Genomic DNA, 26,222 nt, shown 5'->3' on the forward strand with positions numbered 1-26,222 from the left:
AATCTCTTTTGCTCCCCAAAGTCTGACTCTCATCAGGAAAATCATCCATCCATCCAGTCGGCAGCCGTCTTGTGTTGGCAGTCAGTGGTCGAAGCCGTTTTGTCTTGCGCCCTGAACTCTCCAAAAACTTTGCCCATTGGCTTTCCAACACGTCACCGAACAACTTTTTTCACTTTGGAAAAAGTGCTTCCCAATTCAGTTCCCTCTGCATTCGTGGCGAGCATTTGCTCAACTGCACTAGCTCTATTTCGTCCCGTTCCCTTGTGCATACCCCAATGCCCGCTTCCCTAAAGTCTGTTCTTGATTTGGAGAAGGAATTTCCGTGTCACCATCTCCATGCATGACCCCACAGCCTCCTCTGGCAGTTCTTTTAGCCCAGAAACGCTGGCAACGTCCGCAGCTTGCGATGCACAAATGACTGTAGCTGCAGGCCCTGACAAAACCAGCCTGCATTCCGATGGTACCGACGAGATGGGCAGCAATAGTTCTATATACAGAGACGGCCTAGATACCACAGCGACGGATGCTTCCTTTCACTCCAAATCTGACTACAGCATTCCCGAGAGCCCATCCGCCGCAGACGAACGAACGAGCGACCCGAGCCGACAACACGACCACCCTCACGATCCCCAAGAACAGCCGTCCCGCAAACGAAAAACGGACGACCGACAAGGACATGGAGAATCGAAGCAAGATGACAAACCTGAGGCTGAAACCACGGCGGACAGATCCAAAAAGGTGAAGCTGGATTCGATTACAGGAACACCTGCTCCTGCAGTGAAGCGACCCCTTCCACTGGACCGCTCTCTTCTACCTGCTGAGATATGGCATTATATCTTTACTTTTTGTCCCCCAAAAACTCTTGGAAACCTCATGGGTGTCAACAAGCTGTTCCACTCATATCTCGATCCTTCTTCATGTATTCCCTCAAAATCTCAGGAGTCGCCCACGACTCTGGGTCCCGCCGCCGTCTTGAAGCCAGACTCATTATGGAAGGCTTCAAGGCGCGCATTTTGGCCCTGCATGCCTGCTCCTCTCAAGTCTATGTCTGAACTTGACATGTGGAAATTGGCATGTTCTTCAGCTTGCCATCACTGTGGCAAGCGTGCCGGCGATGCCGCCCATGCAACAACAGAGTCTTCCCCTGGACCCGGCATGGACCGTGTTGCCGTTGTGTGGCCGTTTGCAACTCGAACATGCGGACCCTGTCTTGTTAAAAACTCCGTCAAGGTTTGTATCTTCCGTTTTCCAGACTTCTGCGACGCTGTCTGACTATTTCACAGGAGATTGACCTGCTCCTGTCTTCCTCTACTCCATCGGCTCTTATGGTTGCGATTCCGTTTGTATTGTTGACCGACAGGCTGGATGCATACTCATTCTCTATGGCCGAGCGTGGGCAGCTACCGAAAGAAGCACAATACACCAAGCTCTTTTGGAAAGAATGCGTGGATCGGCTGAAGGAAGAGTTCTTTGAAGTCAAGGCGTTAGGTATGGCCACGACAGAGGAGTGGCTGAAAGGTCTTGAACGCCGTGGAGTCGAGCTGCAGCAAGACTCTTCAAGATGGGAGAATTATGCCATTTCCGGTGGCATCGATAGGCTACGGTCTAAGCTTTACATTGGTTACGAGCCGGAGTCTGTCCAAACCTTGAGCACCTCTATGCCCAACCAAACTCATATCTCCAGATCATTCAGTTCGCAACCAACCGTCACTTCAGTGGCCAGCTCAGGTAAGCTAGGATCGCGCGAGGTAATCCCAAAACAAAACCGGAACATCAATTAATAAGTCTTGTGCCGACATAGCTGTTGCAACAGGACTTGCCTCGCTTCCCCCTCGCACCAATATTGGGTCCAAGCATGAACGAACCCGGGAAGAGGTGGCAGAGCTAAAAGCTGCACGGAGAGTTGAGATAGAGCGGCGCGCAGCTTTACTGGATCCGCCCATGCAGCCAAGCTTGCTGGTACATATACCATCATTCCAAGCTGCCACGCAGATCATCACACCGCTGGATGACAGCAGTTGGGAGTTGCTCAAACCGCGTCTGCTTGCGCAAAGGGCAGATGCCGAACAACGCGAGAGGGAGGCTGCTTTACAGGCCACTTTGCAGCAGGAGTTGGCCGAACGCCGTAGGGCTGCAGACGCCAATAAGGACGACGAGGCGTCCGATAGCGACTGGGATGAACTACAAGGCCCCCTGCGGGCTCGAATCTCGCGTTACGCTGACGAATTTATAGAGAAGAATTGGGACGACGGCGATAAGGTTTCCAAGGACATGTGTGGAGAGTTTGCAGCTAGCGTGCTACTACATGTCCGGAAGCAGTTTTATGCGGATGTTGCCAAGGATGCCGCCGCTGCGAGAGCACTTGGAAAGGAACCAACTGTCGACCCGCCGAAAGGCCCCTTTACTCAGAAATTGACGCTGGAGAATATGAAATGGATCTTTGACGTCAAGATCAGACCGCATACAGAATCGCTCAGGAAGGAGCTTTTTCTGTGTAACGGCTGCGACGCCAACTTCAAGTACTACGGGTTTGAAGGCGTGGTTCAACATTACGCGGCCAAGCACACTGGTGCACTCAGTCTCGGGAGCATAGTGGTCTACTGGCGTGCCGAGTGGCCAGAAATTCCGCCTTTCCGCCCGAATCCCCGAGCAGCTCGGCAATCGTACAATCAGGCACAGGCGCAAATCGCTCAGCAGCAGAAGAACGGTCAAATGCGCCATGGCTACCCTACCTACCAGACTCCGCTGCCTTCAGTTCCTCCGCAACACGGACCTGCGTACCCCGTCCCTCCGGCTGCTGCACCTTATGTTGCACCACTTTATCCAGAGCCCTACCAGGGTGGTGCTCCGGGGCCATCGTACGTGCTACCGAGCTTTGGTCCAGGCCAGCAGGTGTACGGTCCTCCGGCATATCAAGCACCGCCGGGTCCTTATCATGCACAGTACCCTGGGCCTCCTGTACCTGCCCCTGTTTACACGCCTTCAGGATATGGTCCGGCCCCTCCCAGCATTGCACCACCTCAACCCGCTCCACAGCCACCTGCAGGAGGGTACAGCCACGGCCATGGCGCTTATCAAAACAACCCTGGCTATGTCTATGGTGGCGGCCAGCCGGGGCCAGATCGGTATCGTGTCCAGCTGGAAGAGATGGCCAAGCTTTCCCGTGAACTATGGAATTCGACTTCGAGTGTTAAAGACCTACCCGGAAGTGCGAGGTTGCAGGCTATCATCTACCACATGGCGAAACGGTTTCACGCTAAATTTAACGAGCCTGCACCGCTTACCATGTTCATCGATGGTCTGTCGGGCAACAAGGACATGAGGCCAGTTCGAAATGTCAATGGCCTGCTGTGCAAGCTTTGCCATACCGGTTACGTCAATCCACCGCCAACAGAGCAGGATCGCAAGTCGTTCTCCATGCCCCAGCTAGTCAATCACTTCCAGAGCAGGCATGTTGAGCCAGCCATCGCCACGGGTCAGCATACTCCTGTTCCTGAGTGGACCTCAGACATGATACTCCTTCCCGACCTCGCTGGAATGCAAGCCCTTCGCCGATCTGCCAGTAGCGACAAACAGAAGGAAAAACTACTTGGCGAATCGCTGCCTCAGATATTCGAAGCTACCGCTCCTCACAGTAACAATTCTCATCCACCACGAGAAAGCCGCTGGTTGAATGCCCCTGAAACCCACAACTCGCTGCAGGATGCATCGCTCGATAGGCGTGGCAAATTGTACGACTCGACGTCTTTGGCTGATGATTCGCGGGCAACGAATGGTCACGCAAATGGAAACAAGTTTGGTGCCATTGGCGATGGGGCTCCCAAGTCTTCCCATGGCACTCAATTGCAACAAGGGCAGGATGGAAGGAACAAGAAAAAGAAGCACGGCAGCAAGGGTCACAATTGTTCCGGCACCTACCGGCCTGCGGATGACTGGGTTGCACGAGCCAACCCGGGCGGGGCCAAGGCCTATGATTCCATTTATGGTGATGAGGATTCACACCGCCAGGGCGACGAAGTTCGTGCCATGTGGGTAGCTGACAGGGAACAATCAGTTTCTCGTGAAAGGCCAGCACAGATCGGCCCGGAACTTGAAAACGGCACTATCAAGCCTCACGGTCAACTTCGCCAGAGCATGTCACTTTCCAGGCCCTCACTGCCTAGCAAGCCTCCCACCCAGGGGCTAATTCCCAGCCCTAGCTTCCGACAACAGCACCAACCACCTGCGCCGCCCGCGCATCAAGCACCGAACGCTTTTGAGCGAGAGGGCTCTGACCCGTTGGCGGCACTGGAACTTTACCTGGACCAGGAGCGTAATCGCGCAGCTGCCAACATGAGCCAGCAGCCCGCCACAAAGTCATATGGCGACGACCCGCGCAGGGACTCGGACACATATACGGGGCCCCAGACGCAGTATCGGCGTTATAGCAGTGGACGGGCTGATGAACGACGTAGATCTCGATCTCCTGGTCCGAGGTTTATCAGGTACGCTGACGAGGCTCCGCCTGAACATTATCGGGAACGAAGCCCTCCACCCCCACATGGAGAGCCGCCATATGGTCATCGAGCTAGTCTCTCGCAAGATTTGCCACCTTATGACCGCGTGCCGCCAATGGCCTCTCGCGAGTACTACGGAATCCACGAGGAGGAGCGTCGCTCCCGCCCACCCGTCGAGTACGAAACTTACGAGCTCATCAGGGCTCGTGACGCACAGGGTGAATACTACATAAGACGACCAGTAATAAGGCGGGGCCTCGAGCCAGACTTGTACCACGCTGGCAGCAATGCTCGCCCACCTGCGGCCGAGAGACGTGTGTATCGCGAAAGTAGCTACCCTGCCTACGACAGGCTCGCAGGTGCAAACTATCACCCATCCGTATCTCGCCAATCAGCGCACTCGATTTACGATTCACGAGGGCCAGCGCCTTTTGTCAGACAGGAGCCGGCTTCTCACCCTCGTCCGGATACTGGATTTGCCGAGGAGTATGACCCTCGTTACCCATCAGCCCCGCCTCCGCCTATTGGTTCAGGCCGGCCTAGATACATGTGAAGCAGTTAAATTGCAACGGAAATGATGTACTCCCGGTCGTTGGGACTGCTCTGCGTGGTGCTTGTCTGCGAATGAACATTAACTTGAGACTGAAGGAGGAGAAAACCGTTCAAGGACTACGACAGGTATTTTACCAGTGGTTATCAGGATACCAGCCGAAACAGAGGAGGAACGATGTACAAGAGATAAAAATGTACTTGTAGCCCTATATTGGGCCAACGAAGCGCGTAATTCCTAACTATAATGTAAGAGAAGAAGCATCGGCTCCTGCAGAATGCATGATCTCAATACGAAGTTTTAATTGATTCAGAATAATACACGACCATGCGAATCAACCAACTAGGGTCGTCTATTGGTGGGAGGGGATATGATGACTTGACAGCAAAAACATCCACCGGATGTGAATTATCTCCTGATATCCACAGCACAACACGCATGACATCTGATCAGGCAACTGATCACAAGCCCGCGGGAAATATCGATGAGCAAAGCCGAATATATACACTCAAAAATGACACGCCGGTTGATAGGATGTAAAACCACCGGTTTTCTCAAAACGCGAGCGTTGGTAATAAGACACAGAGATCAAGGAGGAGTCTGCGTGAGCTCAACAGTAAAAGGGCGTAAGCTTGAATTACATTGCTCCATAATGGGAGAAAAACAAAAGGAGTTGTGTATATGGTAGAAACATGCCATGCCACCCCCAAGGAGAGAAAAAAAAAACACACGGGGTGGCTGCAGCTGAAATGCGGAAGACAAACCTCGGTGGCGTCCCTGTCCCCCAAATCAGCAAACTTGAAGTCCTCCGAAAAGCTTACATGTACCAAAGTAGGCAGATAGGTTAGGGACCGAGACAGGTTGCCTAGGCACCTAAATCTACTTTGCTTGGCACCCTTCCCGCCTTCCATATACCACCACCTCTTTTTATCCCCTGTATTTACATTTAGTCCAACATGGCGCAAACGGCTTCATCATACCACCTCCGAAATGATTTTCGCTGCCTCGCGGTATGTTTGAAGGAGCTTCTCACACTTTTCGCGCTCCTTGACAACACCATCGTCCTCGTAAAGCAGCTCCTCAAACAAGGACTCCTTATACAGCTCACTCACCAACCGGTTCTGCACTACGTCCTTGCAGTGGTTCACCAGTAGGTGCATGATGGCCTTGGGGACCGTGTCCGCAATCGATTCGCGGACAATGTTGAAGTAAGACGAGATGAGTGCACGAATGAGCTCCGTCTCCATGGCCTCCCTGTCAGTCAACGCCGGCTCTCCACTGTGACCCTAGATTGGTTGAAAAAAAGCTATGGTCAGCATTCCGAGGTGCGCAAGTTTACTATCGTGGTAACAATCCTGCTCCCCAGGAAATCAAAGAGCCGAGATGAACTCACAAATGGCTGTGCAAACGAATCACCACCGCCAGGTTCCAAGCCGACTTCCTGCTCATTATCACGGTAGGAGGGTTGAATGGGCGACCTCAACATCCTGTCCTCGTTCCTCCGTGCACTTGGGGCGAGGCCAGAGTGCGAGTTTTGCGCAGCATGCCTAGGTGCCGAAGGCTGGCTTGTTGGCAGCCCTCCAGGTCCGTCCTTTCCAAAGAAGTATGTCAGGAACGAATCCTTGGCGTTGCCTAAGCCCTGGCCATTGAATCGCGCGGGTGATGCCGAACGACCCATCCCATTCAGGGTCGACGCAATACCGCCTGCACTGTTCTCCCGGACGCCTGGGGACAGACTCCTGCCCGCCTTGGCGACCTGCTTACGAAGCGCTGTGCTTCCCGCATTTTCGCCACCGGCTACACTTGCCGTGTCATCTTGGTCCTCGGCGTTCTCACCGTTTCCGAGCTCCTTGAGCCGCCGCTTCTCTCGCCTCTCGCGCTCCTCCAAGATGATCTTCTTCCGTTCCCGCTCTTGCTTCTCGCTAACAACATTGCTCATGGCCGCCGTGGCACCCAGGAAGTTGGGGTGGTTCGTGTTTATATATGCCCTCTGGATGGAAATGAGCGATTCCACGTATGTCGACGCTGGCCCCAACCGTTCCCTCAGCAGGTCCGAGACAACCTCAATCAGCTTAGCCTGCAGCCTGGGGAACCGCGAGAGCTCCGTAGAGCCACATGTGTGGCAGATCTTGATGAGCTCCTCGTAAACCAGCTCAACACAGCGCTGACTCGGCATTTCGAGAAGCTTGATCTGAGGCTTCACGAGGAGATCAAAGGCCAACTCTGGGACAAAAAGACTCGGGCGAGGACCAGTCGAGTTTCGTATGGCAGTGCGAATATCCAGGGCTGTCAGATTGGATGTGGGATCTATCGACTCGAGTGAGCTGCCGAAAACAGAGTTGAAGATGTAGTAGATCCTGGCTCCTCCGCAAAGCTCCTTGGTGGAGATCTCGGTCGAGGTACCATCGATGGAGGAAATGAAGGACGTGGCAAAGCGCGTCATCAGCTGGAGGATCAGCGAACCACGGTGTTCCTTTCCGTGGAAGTGCATGTCACCGTAGCTAGCCAGCTCCTGTTGCGTTTGTCCCATCAGGGTGTTGAGTCTTGCCTTGATGTCTGGCAACCGGTCTCGAATGTGCGCCATGAGCGTTTGGTTGAGTGTTTTGGCCAAGAAATAGGTGCCACACCGAGTTGAGATGTTCCTGTAGGCGGGGTGATGCTTGAAAAAGTCGGCCTCGGCCTTCAGCGCATCTTCCATGGGCTTGTTGCCTTGTATGTCCTGCTGCGATCGGTTAACGACACCGACCCAGCCAAGCTTGAGCGGATAAACACGGCCGGACAGAATGTCGAGAGCATTGGTGCCATGGTCCATGAGATCGACCTTGGTCAGGACACCGATAGTCCTCCTGCCCAGGCCGTCAACATGACGGGCCAGTTTCAAGGCCTCCGAGTTGACAATGTCGACATTTGCGGGAGAGACAGCTAGGATAATACTGTTGGGTTTGGCAATGTACTCGGAGATAAGGGTGCGTGTTTGCTTTTCTATATCGCCGGGCTGGTCTCCAATGGGGACCTACAAACAAAATTGTTACAAAAGTCAGTCTTGTCTCCTTGGGCTGGTTGGGGATGGTTCAAATACCTTTGTTAATCCGGGCAAATCAACGAGGGTAAGGTTGAGAACATGTGGTGAGTAGACTTTGAGGTTGATAGGCTGTCGGTTGATACCCTTGTTTGTGCCTGCTATTCTTGCCGTCTCGTTCTCGATCTCGCGCTTGACGTCGCCAAAGTCTGTGAATCTACGGTTGGGTATGTGGTGAAACTCTGCCCATTCGCCGGGCCTAGCGGCGTCTGGAGATCTGTAGCCAACATCGACTGCGGCGCCTTCTTCCTCCGGAACGTTGATGAGCTGGAGAATCAGAGGTCGCCTGGTTACAATCCCACTGCCACGGGGTAGAAAATCCCTCCCGACGATGTTCTCGAGGACCGAAGACTTTCCGGCTGACTGCGATCCAACGACAACCTGCGTGCGCATGACAAACAGTCAGTCAGTCAGTTCAGTTCAGGTATTTTATACCACGGGCTCCAGGGGGCGTTGCTCCTCCCATGTTGGCAAACCGGTGCACATACAATCTGTGGTAGATCGAGAGAGTCGTTGCCGATTGTGTTGAACACCAAGTCCTGCAGTTTGTTTACTGTGGACAACAAGTCGTCTCCAAGGGCGGCCATGACGAAAATCGGCTCCGTAGTCTACAAAGAGACCTTGAAACAAGTCGAGATCGGATCGCAGAAGTTTGTCGGCAAGTCCAGAATTTTTTTTTAATTTTTTTTTTTCCTTTCTTATAGCGGCGTGGCTGATAAGCTAAGTCGGCTTAAGCCCAGGGGCGTGGACACGGAGCCTGGTGTTTACGGCAAACGGGTTTCACTGGGATGCTGAAAGCTGGATGTCGCTTCGACGTCAGAGTAAGGCAGGTAGCAACCAAGCCAGCTCCCGTCCTAGAATTTCTTCGGATGGTAATCTGCAGCTGCAGTTACCAGGGCCTTTTGCACAAGACTGGATGAAGTGAACACAACCACAAGACAAGACCGAAAAGAAGGAAACCGTCAGTGCATGTTTGGGGTGTCTGTTGGTATTTTTTGTTTTTGTTTTGTCCCACGGGCCAAGGGGCAAAAGAATTAATTGCCTATCGATTCATCCAAGTGGGTGCAGTCGCGTCGGGTGGCATATCTTCCTGGAAAATGAGAATTATGCGCGATCCTGGCTGGTTGCCTCAGGCTGCTATGTCCGCTATGCAAGTAAGTACTGTACCGTAGAGAGCGGCGCCCCCGGCTTGCCCGAGGCCCCCAAACTTGGGCCCAATTAAACATTAAACCCAGTGCCCATGCGACTTGGAACAAGACGCGGCGCGCAATCAACCGTGCATAAGGAAGGAAGACAGGCTCCATCTATCGCACGAAACCACCGACGGCAGCCCGGAGCAAAACGGCCAGTCAAGAGCTGACCGCACCAACGTTTGGCCCATTCGGCACCCGGATCCACAGTATTGAATCGATTCTTCTCGGATTTTTTTTTTTCTTAATTCTCTATATTACTTCGTTGAAGAGCTTCACAAGAGCAACCCAAGTGTGCAGACTCACAGAGCTCAAGTGGTCTATGAAAGTCTGAAGCAGTCTCTGGTACACCCTCTCAGTTGTCATGAGTGCATTCGGTGGGCCAGGCGGTGGCCAAATAAACCAGAAGCCCATTCCGTGAGTTTCGCCGGGCCTCCTTTTCTTCCTTTTATTTTTTGTTTTATTTTTTAAAGTTTTTCCATCCTTAACAAGGGCAAAGAGGCCGTCCCCTGTATTATTTATATTCTAACATCAACACATATAGTCCACAACGGGGTAGCTTTCCTTTGGATCACGATGGCGAGTGCAAGCATGTCATGACTTCATATCTTGCTTGCATGAAAAAGGTTAGGGGAGTTAACGAAAACGAGTGTCGTGAGTTTGCCAAGTCATACCTGGCTTGTCGAATGGACCAGTAAGTGACTTGACCATCAGGATCACTCTCAGCAGCGTACTGACTGGACTTTTGTAGCAACCTGATGGCTCGAGATGAGTTCAAGAACTTGGGGTTCCAAGACCCAGTTAAGGATGGTTCAAATAAGGGCGACCCAGCGAAGAAGGGCGAGCTGCTTTGGTAACAAACATTACCAGGCGCCCACGTCAACGTTTTGTTGCGCTCCAACGATACGGGATTGGCCCTCATCAATGGACGTACCTGTAAGATTAGTATACATGTGCATCTAAACAATTGTTACAATACCCCCAAGAATACACTTATACACACACACAACCCAAATTCACGTTAGTTGGTCGCTTGAGTGAGGTTGTCGGTGAGCCGTGAGACAACTTAATTGCCCGTTTTTATATTGGGCCGTATTTCAGGAAATATCTGAGTGATATTCCTTGGTTGTCAGAAGTCTTCCAAACGTTGGGTGTGTTGGTTCACCAACAGCCGAGGCACCAACATAAAACTCCGCATTTGGAATAGGCGGTCACATCAGCTCGAAATTAAAAGGTGCCCGGGAAGGTACCTAGGTAGGTAAAGGTAAGTCATTGGTTCATTTCAATAACTCGTTCATGTCAGAAGAGGCAGCGGAGGTGAACAACCTTCAAGTAGAAGATAAGGTAGGTATGCGTCCTAGGTTCCGTCAATGTTGGATACGGCTCAACAGCCCAGCCCATTCACAAACAACACACCAAGTCCCAACTGACTGACTGACTGACTGTTACCGCACCTGTAAGACCACTTCACGTTTGTCCCCATAAAAGATTAGGTTGGGTGGGTCCTTAATCAGTGACCAGTAAAAAAGCTCATCAGCGTGTCGTACGGTAACTAAACTCCACCAAGCCTCAGGCATCAACGTTCGGACTTGACGAACAAGACAGCTTTTGGGTACAAGCATTATAGGTGAGGATCCGTTGAAGCTTTGATCACCGCGGACAACTTGACATTCCAGAAACACCAGTCGCTAAGCAAAAAGAAATACACCAAGCTGCCGGAAACCATCTTTGCGCTATTCCAAATTTTCTATCACTAGGAACCGACCTCAACCGGCAAGTCTCGAATACAGCGCGGCAGAACAAACGATTCGTCACAATGTGGATCATCAACTGGTTTTACGATGTGCTCTCGTCGCTCGGCCTGCTCAACAAGCACGCCAAGCTGCTTTTCCTCGGCCTTGACAATGCTGGAAAGACCACATTGCTGCACATGCTGAAGGTTCGCCCTTATCCTCTGCATACTACTATCCCTCCAAACCGAATATGGTCGGAAAATCTGGGGTTGGGTTTGCAAACTAACAGCTCCGCCCCCCGCTCAACAGAACGATCGTGTCGCCATCCTTCAGCCTACTCTCCACCCGAGTTAGTACCAAAACGAACTTGACCTGGAATAACCGGCCCCGTAAGAACTTTTCTGACTTCCGCTTTATCAGCCTCCGAGGAACTCGCCATTGGCAATGTCCGCTTTACCACCTTTGACCTGGGCGGTCACCAGCAAGGTAGGTCATTTTTTACATGAGTACTTCGGATGTACCGGACACACCTCTCCGGACAGGACACCGCCCACCCGTACAGCGTAAGCCTGTACAAAAACCTTTGTAATGCTGACATGTTGAAACGGTTTTGCTTTCCAGCCCGCCGACTCTGGAAGGACTACTTCCCCGAGGTAAACGGAATTGTTTTCCTCGTCGACGCCAAAGATCACGATCGTTTCCCCGAGGCCAAGGCCGAGCTGGACGCTCTGCTGTCAATGGAGGAGCTGGCTAAGGTGCCGTTTGTCATCCTGGGCAACAAGATCGACCACCCCGAGGCCATCTCGGAGGAGGAGCTGAGGCACCAGCTTGGTCTCTACCAAACCACCGGAAAGGGCAAGGTGCCCTTGGAAGGTATCAGGCCCATCGAGGTGTTCATGTGCTCTGTAGTTATGAGGCAAGGTATGTGCATTTTAGCCGTGGCGTCGTAGCTCATCTCGACCATACGTGGCCCCACAAAACTAACCAACATCGACTTACTCGTGTTTGCAGGCTACGGTGAGGGTATCAGATGGCTTTCGCAGTACGTGTAGAGGAAGAAGATACCAAGTCAGAAGTGTTTGTCTTTTTTTTTGGAGTGGGAAGGTTTGGCGATGAGGCGCAACACATTCTCTATCTGATGGTATGGCTGTTTAATCCACCAAGCTTATTGGTTGCCCATGCTACTTTTTATCGTGCACGGGGTTCTTTCTCTGGGTATAGACGCAGGCTGTCATATAGGGCTGCTCCATGGGATGAGGCTACATTGCATGTGTAGGCTTGCCCTGCATGTTGTGTGTTGGTGGATTCCACAGTCTGTTTTTGGTAATGCGACGCTAGGCGAATAAGGAAGCACTTGCTTTTTTTTTTTTTTTTTTTTTTTTTTTTTTTTTGTCTCCTCGCTTTTGCCCTTCCTTACGTTGAGAAACACTTGTAATTGATGACATGGTGCTTGTTTATACCAAAATTTCCCAAGTTCACACCCTGGTATGTATGGTCTGACCATCGCGGCAAGTTGTTCAACATTGATTTCTTTTGATGAAACTAAAATGGTCGGTCTCCAGCCAGATGAGTTTTCAGACCAACCGGCTGCATAAAACGTACGGTGTGTGCTGCTGGTTGGGGTAAACTAGCAACTTCTGGGCTCGCAGGTGGCAGAATATAAAGCGTCCCAATGACTGACTGTATAGGCGTGCTTCTTTAGCAGCTCTGAGAACCCAGATTAAACATCATCTTAATACATCTTTGATTTCAGCCAAGATGGTCCAGGTAGAGGTACCTTCGGTCGATTAGATGGGTGGGGAACCTCGATTACGTAAGGATACCATCTATCTGCATCGACGTCATTTACGGCCCGCATGAAAGGTGAAGCCCACCCCTGGTCTGCACCGATGACAGGCATTGATTGACATACTAACCTCACACAGACAAGCATGGATAGTACAAACGAAAGCCCGCGTTCCTGGACAACGTGATCACTGTACCATTATCGAACAGTCTTATTTTACTACAACATCAGACTGCGGACAACAGATGATCGGTTAGCCATCAAAATTCTTCTGCCTGCCGTCTGTAAATTCCTCCTATTATCTTTTTTTTTATCTCGAAAGAAACGGGCCGCATCCGACCTGCAGAAAGAAGAAAGAGGGTATCGCACTGATCTCTGATCCGAGGTCATCTTGCCTCGGCTACGACTACCAATTTACGGAAAGAAACGAACGTCTACGGTTATAGCTTTCAACGTCTTGCAACGAAAAAAAAGAACATACTTGAATCGGCCAACTTCAAATCGACTCAGCCGATAAAAAAAAAAAAAGTTCCTCCCATTCCTGATATCGTCCAACGGGTGACACTTGAATTTCGAAATTCACGGTCCGCCGCAGCGTGACAAGAACGTCCTGCGGCGGAGCTCGACGTCGTATAATAATGCCCGAGAAACAAATCAACGTGCCCGCAAGGGCTTACGGCTTCCCTCCAGAAGCCTACGACCCTTCGATTCTTCCCGATTTTGATGTCAGTTTTCTCCGCCCGGAGGATCTCGAGGCCTTTATCCAGGCGCTATCGGCACCAGATACCACCCAGCCGGGCGATGACAACCTGGCATCTCCCCGCAGTCCCGGCGCGCGTAGCTTTAGCAGTTTTGACCTTACCAAGCGCGCCTCGAGCGTATTACCCGACGATGCACAAGTCGTTGCTGCACACGCGGCGGCCGCTGGCGGCGAGACTGCCCCTGGCCCAGGCGAGAACGATACCAACAATGCCAGTGGATTTGGCAACGGCTCGAGCCAGTCTTTGTTCATAACAGCACAGTCGGACTGGGCCCCCGTTCATGAAAAAGTCATAGGTTCTCAAAGCCATCGACAAAAGAAGAGCTCGCGGCGGCGGAAGCGTTCCAAGGCCGTGGCTCCGGGGCGCCGAACGCGTGATGAGACTCGCGAAGGTTACCTATACGGGCTTCTGAAATGGCCATTTTTGCTCATCGTCGGGACATGGATTGTCGGGTTGGCAGTCACATACTTGTTCACACGCGCCTACATCTTTTTCTACGAGCAGTTTGTGGCTTGGAGAGGCCGCAGAGAGAAGCTTCGTCGTAATATGCGCGCCACCTCACGATACCCCGATTGGGTCAAGGCCGCTCGCGAACTGGACAACTTCTTGGGGAACGAGGGGTGGAAGGAGCATAACGAATTCGCTTATTACGACAGTAAGACTGTGCGGCGCGTGTGGGACTCCCTTCGACGCTCTAGGATAAGAGCGGCGCAGATGGAAGCCAGCGGGTCTCTGTCATCATCGTCTTCAAATGAGGGCGGCAAGACAACACCAATCGAGGATCTTAAGGTTCTGATTGAGGCTTGCGTCAAGAACAATTTCGTTGGTGTGGAGAATCCTCGGCTCTATAGCCAAACGTACTATGGCACCAAGAACCTGGTGCAGAACTACGTGGACGAAGGTGCGTGCATTAGACTCGGTTCTAATCCCTGCTTAATGCAGTGTGTAGCTAATCTCAGACATTGTCGTGGTTTTAGTCGAGAAAAGCCTCACATTCTTGCTCGAAACTAAGCAGCTCAGCATGGAAGACAAGAGGAGCATTTTCAAGCGGGTTAGCGCAAACTATGGGCGTACCGCGCTCTGCCTTTCGGGCGGGGCAGCCTTCGCCTACTATCACTTTGGCGTCGTCAAGGCTTTGCTGGAAGAGGATCTTCTTCCCGACGTCATTACGGGGACGAGTGGGGGTGCTTTAGTCGCGGCTCTTGTAGCTACCCGCACCAACGAGGAGTTAAAGAAGCTACTGGTCCCGGCTCTGTCAACCAAGATCACGGCGTGCAGGGAGCCCATAACCGTCTGGCTCCGGAGATGGTGGTCCACCGGAGCCAGATTCGACTCGGTTGACTGGGCGAAGCAATGCTCGTGGTGGTCACATGGGTCTATGACCTTCAGGGAGGCCTATGAGAGGACGGGTCGCATCCTCAACGTCTCGTGCGTGCCCGCCGACCCGCACTCGCCAACAATCCTCTGCAACTACTTGACCTCACCCGACTGTGTCATTTGGTCTGCGGTGTTGGCTTCGGCTGCTGTCCCGGGCATCCTCAACCCTGTGGTGCTTATGATGAAGAGAGCAGATGGTAGCCTTGCTCCCTATTCATTTGGGCACAAGTGGAAGGATGGAAGCCTGCGGACTGACATTCCCATCCGTGCGCTGAACCTACAATTCAACGTTAACTTCACCATTGTCAGCCAGGTAAACCCACACATCAACCTCTTCTTCTTCAGCAGCAGAGGCTCAGTTGGACAACCCGTCACGCACCGTCGTGGCAGGGGGTGGAGGGGCGGTTTCTTGGGCAGTGCGACTGAGCAGTACATCAAGCTCGACCTCACCAAGTGGCTCAAAGTGCTCCGGCAGCTGGAGCTCTTGCCTAGGCCACTGGGTCAGGATTGGTCGCAATTGTGGCTGCAGCAGTCTTTCGGCGGAACCGTTACGATCTGGCCCAAGACGATCATATCCGACTTTGTGCACATTCTGTCTGATCCAGACATGGCTCGCCTTGCGCGCATGATCCACGAAGGCCAACAGTCGACGTTTCCTAAGATCAAGTTCATCTCGAACAGGCTGCGCATCGAAAGACTTATCGAACGTGGTCGGAGGGAGACGAGGCCTTATATCCGGCGCGGTAGCGTAGAAAGCATCATCAGCGAGGACGACCTTCGGGAGCTCCTGCTGCTCCGTGGATCAGCGAACGGCACAGATGAGGAGATTACCACCAACGACGAGATGGAGTTTGCATCAGACGAAAAGGCTGTGCTTACTGAAGATGAGGGGCAGTCCGATGGGGGTACTGATAATGCAGAAGGCAACCCTCTTTTGAATAGTCGCTAGCTAATAGCAAGCAAGAATTGTGCTAAAGGAAAGGCTAATATGCCCATCATAGAAAGAGTAGGTCCCGCCATAGTGGCGATGCCTATCTGGCGGGGCTATCGAATTTTGGCGAACGGGGGATGAGGTGTAAATTAGTTTGATAGACCATCTGCATTTTCCTTATGTACATTATTGTTACAGCTTTGCTCGGCTACCCTTTTGCCCGTTGCATCACGATGTCTGAAATCCCACGGCCCTTTTATGTCATCTGATGAGAAGCTTTCTATTTAGTTACTATCGTGTCTGCATCTAGAACATTTTAATCTCTAGCTTTGCTCAATTCTATGTATTTGGACGAGAAAAGGCTCTCTCTTTTTTTTTTTTTTTTTTTTTTTTTTCTCAAGCCAGCAATCATGAGTTGAATATTACGCCAGCTCCCGCCAACCGTCTCGTTGAAAGGAGAGAATCTATGGGTCCCAAGTCCCTTTTTCCGAAGCATATCTCTCGGCTTCAGCCATTAGAAAGGAGGAGAATTGAGACAATGGAAAGGACAAAGTCAGGGAGGGATAACAAATAGAAGACAACGGCAGAATAACAGGAATCACAAGCGTCGTGGTTTGTTACACTCGATTCTCCGGAGACTGCGATGATAGCCTGACATTCGACATGGCAATCTTATCGGTGGATTCCGGACGGCCTTGCCTGCACTTGCTAAAGACGATGCCCGGGTGACCTATGCAAAGAAGATATGTGGCGACAACAATTACCCTGTCAAGGACGAATCATATGGTCAGTTTTTGTACATGTCCAGGCCTTTTTTTTTTTTTTTTCTTTCTCATACTACACGGTGCATTCACACAACTCACACTCCCTCGAGCCAGATGAAGAGCGTCTCGTTCCGGATGCTAGGGCCCGAGTAACCCTTGCTGAGCTCCTCCACACGGTACGCACTCCTCCCCAGGATGAGGACGGTGGCCGAGGCGAGGCCGAGGAAGAAGAGTCTGAGTCGGACGCCGAGGACGATGCTGCCATCGGCGCGAGCCGTGGGCGACCGCAGGTACCGGATCATGTAGTCGACCATGGCGGTTGAGAAGACGGTCATGGTGGCGACCTGGAAGGCGAGGCCCGCGATGCCCATGTCAACGCCGACCTGAGACGCGCCGCTGCTGTTGGTAGACAGGGCGCCACCCACGGCCTGCAGAATCAGGGCGATGGCGTCGCAGGGGATGAAGATCCAGATGTAAAGGCGTGGGGGGATGCGAGAGTAGGCCGGGGAGAGGAATGTGACACTGTGTGGTTCGGAGAGAGGGTTGATGGTCAGCTGGTGTTTTTTTTTTTTTTTTTTCTTGTCTTTGATTTTTTCTGTGTCAAGTCCAAGTGCGTTTTTTTCGAGGGGCTGTTGCACCTCGTTGTGTTACACAACCTAGCTTGATGTTGAACGTGCCGTAGGTGGCAGATAAGGGGTACAAAGAAAGAAAAAAGAAAGAATCTGAAGAAGACGACAAAGAGTCGGCAAGACACTCACGTTTTTGATAATGTGACATAGATGGCACCACAGAAGAACACGGGGCCGGATCCGACAAGAACTGTAAGAGGACGAAACGAGACTTGGCGTCAGTATTCTGTCTCCTGAGGGTATAACTTAAGACCCAGGTACGCAACACAGGCTGATAAGCCGGTTGCGAGGTGCTGCAACAAGGACAGGACGGGATCGGGAGGGGCAAGGAAGAGACACAACATACTGATTTGCATCATGAAGCCCGCAAAGCTCCAAGGGTTGTAGTAGAGCATGATGCGGCCAATATATCCCAGCATGATGACAAAGCAGCCGGTCACCATGCAGCCCATGAACCACCAGGAGCGCCATCTGATGCCGAGGTAGGCGTGAATGATGGCGGCGAGGATGAAGAGGCCGATGAAGGCGCCGTTGGCAGCCAGCGAGGGTCGGTAGCCGTAGACGCTCATCTCGACGGGGCACAGGTCCAGGGTACAGTTGGCTCGGGGACCGAAGACGATGAAGTTGCCTGGTGGTCGACCCGATGGAGGAGGGCCGCCGCCCGTCATGTTTCCAGGAGGTGGCTGCTGAGGTTGAGCCATACTTAACTAAGTAGATAGTAGGTACTACGCGTTGGTTTTGGAGGGTTGAGGAGCTGTGACTGTATGGCCTGATCAGGTTAAGAAAAGCACTTGGGGGAAATTTTTGATATGGCAGGAGATCTGAATTATTGATTAAAGGCTAAAAGCGGAGAGAAAGAGGGAATGTAGGAGCGTTTGGTAATTTTCCTTTTTGTCAGTTCAGATTTCTAACCCGTTTGAAGTGGTTACGCAGACCTTAGACAGATCAAGTCGAGGAGCAGCTCAGGCTGGCGCGTTGACGAGTTCCAACACAAAAGTGACTGAGATCTGAATGGTGCTGCGGGTCGTACAATATATAGCAAAGCCTTCCTGCCTTCGTCGGTTTACAGTATAAATCCTTTCACTTCTTGGCTGCAGAGAAAAGCATCATCAACATGGCCAGCGTCATCCTACCTTAGCCAAAAAGAGGAATTCGCATTCGGAAAGTGCCCAAGAGCCCACATCGCGTCTGGCCAGGAGACTGCCCCAAAAATACCACCAACACGAACATTTCTTACCTTTTCTTTACCTAGCAAAGAAAGGTACACAGATTACTTAGCTATGCCGGCTTTCCCAGGTACCAGATCCATTTCCGTTCAGCACATCGCCGTGTCATGTAGCGCGGTGTGGTGTCACAGGTAGACTTACAAGCCCCATTGGGAATTTTAAGCGATTGCGAACGACCAGTGAGAAAGAAGCAACCAAAAGGAAAAACAATTGTAGTTATGAAAAGAGCCGCCAAGCCGCTTCCTTTTGATCCCTTTAGCACATAACTTTATCGTGCTTATCGAGCCTTGGCTCAAAGCGTCCCCAACCAATGTGCGCGCGTTGTATCCGAATGCGAATGCGACATGCGGGGACCCCCAGAGAGTAGTCATCGTCATCGTCATCGGCGATATCATCACCATCGTAAACACATTTACATATCACCAAACCCGCGATCCTTCACGATCGATGAACATGATCTATGTGCAAGGCAGTCGAATTGGTTTTGTTTTGTTGAATTGCGTCGCTCTTTTTTTTTTATTCCACCGATCGCGACAATCACCCTCACAAGGGTGAAACAACAAGCTGGGTAAGGTAGGCCATTCGATAACCGTTACGGCCGTCTCGGCTCCGGCGCCCCCTCCAGTCGCAGCCATGCACAAAACGGCTCTCCGCCACGTGCCCAGTCATCCGCATACCAAAGATAAAAGATGAAGATGGGAGTGACGCTCCTGGACCCGAGTGTATACACAGTACAACTTTTTTTTTTTTTTTTTTTTTTTTTTTTTTTTTTTTTTTAAAAAAAAACCCTTAGTACCGAACCTCCCCTCTCGACACGGGCAAAGGCGGCGAGGATGAGCGACGTCAGGATTCAGGACCAAGCAGCGCAAGGACGCAAAGTAGTTTGAGCATGCAGCAGCCATCGTTGCTCCCCAGCAATTATGTGAACCGCGCCCTCTTCCGTGCCCCGGTGGCCAACGGTGCCGCGCCGCCGCCGCCAGAGTTTGCATCAGTTGACGACCATTTGGCACAGGGCCCCGTCTCGGATGTTTGCTCCGACAACTCTGATCCAAACATGTTAGGGGCCCCCTGGGTTGAATAACTGCAGCCATAGCAAATTTGAATATGGCAAAAAAAAAAAAAAAATAAAAAAAAATAAAAAAAAAGAATACACAGAAGAACAATCCTGCAACAAAAACAAAAATATCGGGGGCATCCTGAGGATGCCGTAGTTGGGACTCTCTCGCCGGGATTCGAACCCGGGTCTCAAGCGTGACAAGCTTGCATACTAACCCCTATACTACGAAAGATACCAGAAGAAGGTTCTTGGGCCTTGCTCGTTCTGCCCCGCACCTATGACTCAATAACGGTTGGGGCCAGGCTGGCGGTGTTGATTACACCCTTCATGACTCGGTGGACGAGGACCACGCGCAAGGCGTTGTGCTTGACGAGAAGTCACTGCCGTGCCGTCAGCCATTATAATAGCCCCCGAGGACTGGTGTAGTTTAATGTAGGATGGCACGTTGCATGCGATCCTGAATAGGCAGAGCATATACACGAGCCGCCCGCGTCCCGTTGAGGGTCTTCGAGTTTTTGCCATCTGTGTATAGTGTGGCACTTGCCCGCTGTGGTGATGTCGAGCCCCGTTCTGAATTACCCAACTTGCCATGCTCTAGTCTAGAGAACAATGTGATGCCCGCGGTCAGCATAAAAAGAAAGGAGCTTGTACAAGAGCATATTCTGGTGGCTACGCCAATGATGAGGTCAAAAACAACCACCCATTGCAAAAAGAAGGCCAGGCCGTGTAAATAAGGATACTTGACAGTTATCTCATAATCATGAGATGGGGAACATCGTCTCATATACGTGCTACGACGTACCAATCGGGGAGAAAATTTTCACAAGATCAGCAAAAGTCAGGATGACAGATAGGCTTCGATATTTGAAACAAGATGACGAGCTTCTAAGGTCGTCGTATGCTAGCTGCCCTGTTTACCACGCGGGCTTGGACTACTATGATCAAGTAATATAGAAGCAGTATTTTCCAGCCAAAAGTTCAATCTAACCAACGAACGAACGTCATATTATGATGAATTGCGATTATCCTACGTGAAAAAGGGGAGCGTCAGATGGGGTAACGAGAATAACCTAGGCAAACGGGTCTTTTACCCGAAGTCTGCACTTGGTGATATTGACAGTTCATGGACTGTGTGAACTGGCGGCAAAAGCAGCCTTCAGGGAAACTCCGAGATCAGACAGCCGCATCTTGGAAAGCAGCATAACCTTTGGTTGGGTTTGTTCTGGAGATGATGGAAAAAAAACATGCAGGGTTTACAGTAGATGGCAAGGCTGGTAATACAGAGAAATGACCAAGTAATCAATACACTGCGGCAGAACAAATACTGAGACTTCGACAATTAAACCAAATCAGGTTCACAAACACAACAATCTACGAGATCTACCAAGTCCACGTGACTGATTGATCGTCCCTAATGAGCCTCAAGAGCCCGCCACCCTCGACGCCTCAGAAAGCGCCGTCGTAGATGATTACGAGTTATGGCCTGGTGGAGTCGGTTGGAAGTATATTGAAGTCGATCTGCAAAGGAGAAGTAAACCAGACTATTCAATTAAAAAATCAAGGTCAAGGGTATGTGTTTGCGTTGATCTCAATTCTTTTCTCTCTCTCCCTCTCTCTTTGTCTGCATGTACGTCCGCGGGATGGCGGGATGCGGTGACTTGATTCTGTGGATGAACGGGAATGCCATATGCTGACTGGGTGGGTGACAAGTTTGACATCTGGGAAAAAAAAAAAAAACTTTGGCTGCTGGTTGCATCGGCACAAGATTGCGAGCAGGGTTCATGCTGCAGGAACAGACCCACAATACATTAAGGGAAATTGGGACCAACGACAACTCGGGTAAAAAGCTTTGCTCGTTTCTGGCTGGTAGGATCTCTCAACTTCTAGAAGTTTTCTGGTGAGAACCAAGTCGCCCGCCCTCCGGTAGCCTCTAACAAGCCCACATATCACATTTGCCAAAGTGCGCAAAGAGACCAAGAGAGGTATTGTCAAAACGGTTCCACCCAGAGGCGCCAGCATATGCAGGATCCCCCTAGACGTTCCCCGATATGTGATTATAATTAAAAGGGTACATATATTTGCCATGCCATATTTGAAACGCTAGCTAGGACATCATCCCAAGTATTCACATGAAAAGTTGGCCATAGCCACCAAGGCTTTGCTTTTGAAATCGACAAATGAGATACATTGCCCAGGCTGAGGCTTGCTTGTTTGTTTTAGTAACAAGGAGGGGTTATTTCGCAGGAAACAAAAAAATTCAAGTCAAGCTTTGATCGAAACCGCTTTAAGCCAGGAGGGCGAGAGCGGCGGCAGCCAGGACGGCCGAAGCACCGAAGGTGGCGGCACCAGCAGTGGCCGGGGTGGTGGTCTTGGGGGGCAGGGGAACGTTGCCAGTTCCAGTGGGGACACCACCGGTAGGGGGGACGTTACCGCCGGTCGGGCAGGGAACGTCGTGGGTCTTGTAAATGACGGTCGAGGTCACGATGGTGACGGCCGAGGTGATGGTCTCAACCGACTTGGTGGGGCAGGCAGCCGGGGGAGGCTTGCTGAGAACACCAGTGGTAGGGGGCTGCACGGGGACGAGAGTGCTGCCGGTGGGCTTGCCGACGGGGGCAGTGCCGGTCTTGCCGGTGGGGGGAACGACAGCGGTGCCGTTGCCGTAGCTCTTGGTCTCAGTAACCGGGCAGAGGGTGGTGGAGACGGGGATGGTCTGGGTCACGACGTAGGGCTTGCCGGGGCAGTTGGTGACGGTGGGAGCGCACGAGGTGATGGTCTTGACCGAGGTGGTGTAGACAGTCGAGGGCGTCAGGGTGGCAACGCTGGAGCTGACGACGGTCGACGAGGCCGGGCAGTTGGTGACGGTAGGAGCGCACGAGGTGACGGTCTCGTAGGCGGTGCTGTAGACGGTCGAGCCGGCAGGGGTGGTGTGGGCAGCGGCAGAGCCGGCCAGGATGACAGCAGCAGCAGTGAAGCGCATTTTGACTGTTTTTTTTGAGGGGTATAAAGGTTTCGTTAAGAACGAAGGGTTAATTAAGTGAATGTATTTGCTTGGAGCACGAGGCTGTTGGCGTTGGGTTTTGAAAGAGTGGACGACCGAAGTCAAAGAGTCAGAGATACTCAGGAGCTGTTGGGTTGGCTGGAGGGCTGAAGAGAAAGAAAGAAAAAAGGCCGTTCATGATGGTCGAGGGACCGGCGTTAAATACACCTTCGACCTCAAGCTAGCTGCCGGCCTCTGTCTCCATCAGCCATCATCCCTGGTCAGGCAGTTGGGCGTGTGAGGGGACGAGGGGAAGGAAATTGCACATCCTGCACCCAGGTGGACGCCAATCCAGGGGTGCTCCGCCGAACCGGGTTGGCTTCGGATGGGATGTCAAGGGTCTTGGGGCGAGCTCTAACAAAGTGAGGAAAAATGAGGACCCATCGTCTTCGCGACCCTCACTTTCCCCTTTTTTTTTACCCTTTCCTTTTTTCGCAGCGCCTACGCGGTACAGTAAAGTGGCGGTTTGGCCCAGACAGGGGATGGAAAGCCGTTTAGATTGAGAACCCATACAATAGTTCGTTCGTCTCTTTTTGGTGCTTGTTCAGGAAAAGCCATGTCAGGGGCTTGACTAGCCAAAAGAAAAGATTCAAAGATTTAAAAGAAAAATAGCCCGGCTTGTCTCTTTTTTCTTTGACAGACGGCGCGCGCTTAACTAAGATTGGCTTCAATCGCTCAAGAATCAAGCTCATGATTGGTCGGCAAGGGTTAGGTTGCAGCTTGTTCTGCAGAGCTTACCAGGCACATGAACTAACTCCGTGCGCGTAGCCAGGGCCGCCGCATTAAGAAAAGCCTGTCAAGGTAATAATCCGCCGCTGATAGTGTAGATCCTAGGCGGGTAATCTAGCTGATGTCGCCGTTATTTCGGCGATGGAGCCTTGACCTGGCGGCTGGAGACCGCCTCCAACCGGCCAATGTCACAAACTGGACTTGCCTTTCTCTTGCTCATCTGCTAGCCAAGTTGGCACCTTTTGATTGGATTAAGCTTGATTGATCACGGACGGCCACTGTAGGATTAATGGATATCGATCATCCGAACACAAATGGTTGACAATAGTGCCCGCCCAGGGAGCACAGACTGGCGACAAAAAGCACTTCCAATTATCTATGGATGCGCAAATTCTCTTACTTTGTCAGCCGGGGAATAAAAAGACGCCGTCATTGTGTTGGCGTTGGCTGATCAGCACAATTAAAGGGGACACACGGACCCAAAGACGATCAACAAGCCCCGTCTTGTGTAAAATACTTGACAGTGTTGAACATCACCCTGAACCGTAGCAAGCGTAGTTAGCCACACAACCAACTTGTGTAAAACAGTTATTACTTATTACGGGTATGATATGTCGACAACATGCTGATCGATGGCTATGCATTTTTCTCGTTGCCTGTTGGTAAGATGCATCCATCCAATTATGCTCGAGGAAACCAGGGTAGATGCACGGTCGAATCTTTGGTCCAAATGCCATTCAACCCAACCAAAGGTCCCATGTAGATTAGTCTCTAGGTGTGCCGAAATTTTGGATTTAGTGCTGCACAAAAATGGCAGGTGAGTCAGTTAGTGCCTTCACCTACTAACGGTAGGTACTGTACTGTACTGTAGAAGTTGCTACTCAGACACATTGGCTTCGTTCGCTGTAGTGCTGTTGTTCAGCTTTGATGGCTTTCGCTAGGTGTAGCGCACCGTGCAATTTTCGGCCGGGTCTCGGACGGATTCCCTATTGAGTTTAATGCAGGTAAGTGCACGGGTTACAGTGAGAGATCAGACCAGGGCTAGTAAACCTCCACTGGACCGTCTTGCCGACTTCATGCCAGCCTGCTGCCCCTTGCCCCTCTCATCTTTGGACCTTGTCCGCCAGATATCTATTCCTTCCTATTCGCTTTTCCAGTTGCCATGTTTGATAGACATCCAAGGTTCCACATGTCAGCCCAGATCTTCATCTCATGTTCGTACTGTTCTGTTGTTTGGTCGGGAAAAAAAAAAAGGAGGCAATACCTACGGTAGAAACAAGATCTTCATATAGGTCCCAATGAAAGCGTCTACTGTATGCATGCGAGCCATGCTTATTTCTGTTTTGGCGGCTAGAAACAGAAGCGAGATATGGCGGTACAAAACCGTAGCCATTCAGCTGTGGTCATCTCAATTTCGTCCCATTATTGGCCGCCCCACCATACCATGACCTTTGACCCTTTGCTTCCTCCGCGACCCTTCCATTCTTTCATGTGGTTTTTCATCATTCACGTTCAGTGGTCGGTTGGCTCCAAATGTCGGAAGAAACTTTTTGCAATATCGCCAATGCACGATGCCCTGCCTTGGTATTCTTTGGTTGCTTCCAGGAAATTTGGCGGAAAAAATCACCAGGGTCTGGCCACTCAGGTTCATATTGGCTGGGGCGCCCTATCGCCAAGCACAGATGATGGATGTTTACGTGCCTCCCTCACTTTCACAATTCCACTAATAATAACCCCCCATCTACCAGTAGCCTTACTCAGTCCCATTCTCTGCACCGATTCTATGGTAATTAGTCTCTTTTCTCCATGTGACCGGCGATGTCACCTTGCTCCAGAGAATCATCTCATGTCAAGCCGCACAAGCCTGATAGGTGCAACACAGGAGATCTCGAATCCACATTGAGGACTCGAATTGCCCTGGTGGATCTTCATTTCTCCTCTTTAGTGAGCCGTGGTCGCAAGGAAGATCCCCCTCGACCGCTTGTGCTCTATCGTTGTTGATGGCCGAGCAGGCAATGAGTACAACGTAGTACCTAATTTAACCTACCAGTGTTTCTCGCACACTTCGATATGGCTCTCACTTGAGCACGGCCAAGATTGGACTGCAACCAGGCACGTCACTGTCGAATTCACCACTTTCTTGGCCGATCCCAGCTAGGCTTGCCTTGTGTCCGTGTCATTGCTTCTTTGTTCCCTCAGACTTGAACATTGACCATACCTAGGCTCAAAACAGACAGGAATTGCGGGGAGGCCGTTGACCGTTTTTGATGACCTTCCCGCCTTTTCTCGCCTGCCCTTCAGGCCCTTGCACCGCTTCTTGACGAAAAAGGAGTGGTCTCCAATTCAGACCCGGTCATACTGCTACCCCGGGCGACAAGGAGCATTGTTCAACCCTGTTCACCAATTCCGCCAAAAATTCCTTCCTGATGGGCGTTTAATTTAGATGTTATTAGAATCTAGACGGGTCTGGGCGAGCTCATAATATGAAAGCATTGTGTCGTCAAGGGTTGATCAGGGGCCACTCCTTTCAATGTACCCGGCAATGTCGCCAACGGGCGCCCGCATGTGAGTTGGCGCCACTACTGAGTTATATTTCGGCTGGCTCCGCCAGTCTCCCGTTTCAAGGAGCCTTCGTGACGGTGCTCGCGCTCCCCTTCGCCTTGTTTGTAACCAAAGTATCAGAAGAACCGAGGCGCGACTGCTTCACGAAGCCGGCTATACTTCACGTTTATCCACGACTACCTCCCAACACTTGACTTACAAGTCTTGATCGAATATGCAACCATCCTACGAATATTCTTCTGTTCTTTGCCGCACCACCTTGTGCTCGATCGGCCAAGCCTGCCAGTCTGGTTCAACATGAGGTAGACCGAAAGC

General features: G+C 51.4%; 7 protein-coding genes across 7 annotated transcripts; 4 read left to right on the top strand and 3 right to left on the bottom strand.

Moving 5' to 3' along the window:
- Nucleotides 1-336: 336 nt before the first annotated feature.
- On the top strand, nt 337-5,049 carry PpBr36_05943 (uncharacterized protein; the record flags this gene model as incomplete). The annotated part of the gene is made up of 3 exons (XM_029893091.1): nt 337-1,230; nt 1,284-1,728; nt 1,814-5,049. The coding sequence occupies 3 exons, from the start codon at nt 337-339 to the stop codon at nt 5,047-5,049; spliced, it is 4,575 nt and encodes a 1,524-aa protein (XP_029745570.1).
- Nucleotides 5,050-6,020: 971 nt separating this feature from the next.
- Nucleotides 6,021-8,712, bottom strand: PpBr36_05944 (uncharacterized protein; the record flags this gene model as incomplete). Its single annotated transcript, XM_029893092.1, has 4 exons — nt 6,021-6,332; nt 6,440-8,059; nt 8,126-8,506; nt 8,614-8,712. The coding sequence occupies 4 exons, from the start codon at nt 8,710-8,712 to the stop codon at nt 6,021-6,023; spliced, it is 2,412 nt and encodes an 803-aa protein (XP_029745571.1).
- A 967-nt stretch (nt 8,713-9,679) lies between these two features.
- On the top strand, nt 9,680-10,172 carry PpBr36_05945 (uncharacterized protein; the record flags this gene model as incomplete). Its single annotated transcript, XM_029893093.1, has 3 exons — nt 9,680-9,732; nt 9,860-10,009; nt 10,067-10,172. The coding sequence occupies 3 exons, from the start codon at nt 9,680-9,682 to the stop codon at nt 10,170-10,172; spliced, it is 309 nt and encodes a 102-aa protein (XP_029745572.1).
- Nucleotides 10,173-10,611: 439 nt separating this feature from the next.
- PpBr36_05946 (uncharacterized protein) lies at nt 10,612-15,921 on the top strand (the record flags this gene model as incomplete). The annotated part of the gene is made up of 8 exons (XM_029893094.1): nt 10,612-10,663; nt 11,001-11,254; nt 11,358-11,397; nt 11,469-11,534; nt 11,670-11,969; nt 12,060-12,090; nt 13,505-14,496; nt 14,573-15,921. The coding sequence occupies 8 exons, from the start codon at nt 10,612-10,614 to the stop codon at nt 15,919-15,921; spliced, it is 3,084 nt and encodes a 1,027-aa protein (XP_029745573.1).
- Nucleotides 15,922-16,520: 599 nt separating this feature from the next.
- Nucleotides 16,521-17,997, bottom strand: PpBr36_05947 (uncharacterized protein; the record flags this gene model as incomplete). Its single annotated transcript, XM_029893095.1, has 4 exons — nt 16,521-16,668; nt 16,767-17,189; nt 17,426-17,486; nt 17,643-17,997. The coding sequence occupies 4 exons, from the start codon at nt 17,995-17,997 to the stop codon at nt 16,521-16,523; spliced, it is 987 nt and encodes a 328-aa protein (XP_029745574.1).
- Nucleotides 17,998-19,211: 1,214 nt separating this feature from the next.
- On the top strand, nt 19,212-19,603 carry PpBr36_05948 (uncharacterized protein; the record flags this gene model as incomplete). The annotated part of the gene is made up of 2 exons (XM_029893096.1): nt 19,212-19,244; nt 19,316-19,603. The coding sequence occupies 2 exons, from the start codon at nt 19,212-19,214 to the stop codon at nt 19,601-19,603; spliced, it is 321 nt and encodes a 106-aa protein (XP_029745565.1).
- A 2,260-nt stretch (nt 19,604-21,863) lies between these two features.
- Nucleotides 21,864-22,556, bottom strand: PpBr36_05949 (uncharacterized protein; the record flags this gene model as incomplete). Its single annotated transcript, XM_029893097.1, has 1 exon — nt 21,864-22,556. The coding sequence occupies one exon, from the start codon at nt 22,554-22,556 to the stop codon at nt 21,864-21,866; it is 693 nt and encodes a 230-aa protein (XP_029745566.1).
- Between the last annotated feature and the right edge of the window lie 3,666 nt (nt 22,557-26,222).

This window comes from Pyricularia pennisetigena (genome assembly GCF_004337985.1).
Source record: "Pyricularia pennisetigena strain Br36 chromosome 4 map unlocalized Pyricularia_pennisetigena_Br36_Scf_6, whole genome shotgun sequence".
In the NCBI taxonomy this organism is placed as follows: Eukaryota; Fungi; Ascomycota; class Sordariomycetes; order Magnaporthales; family Pyriculariaceae; genus Pyricularia; species Pyricularia pennisetigena.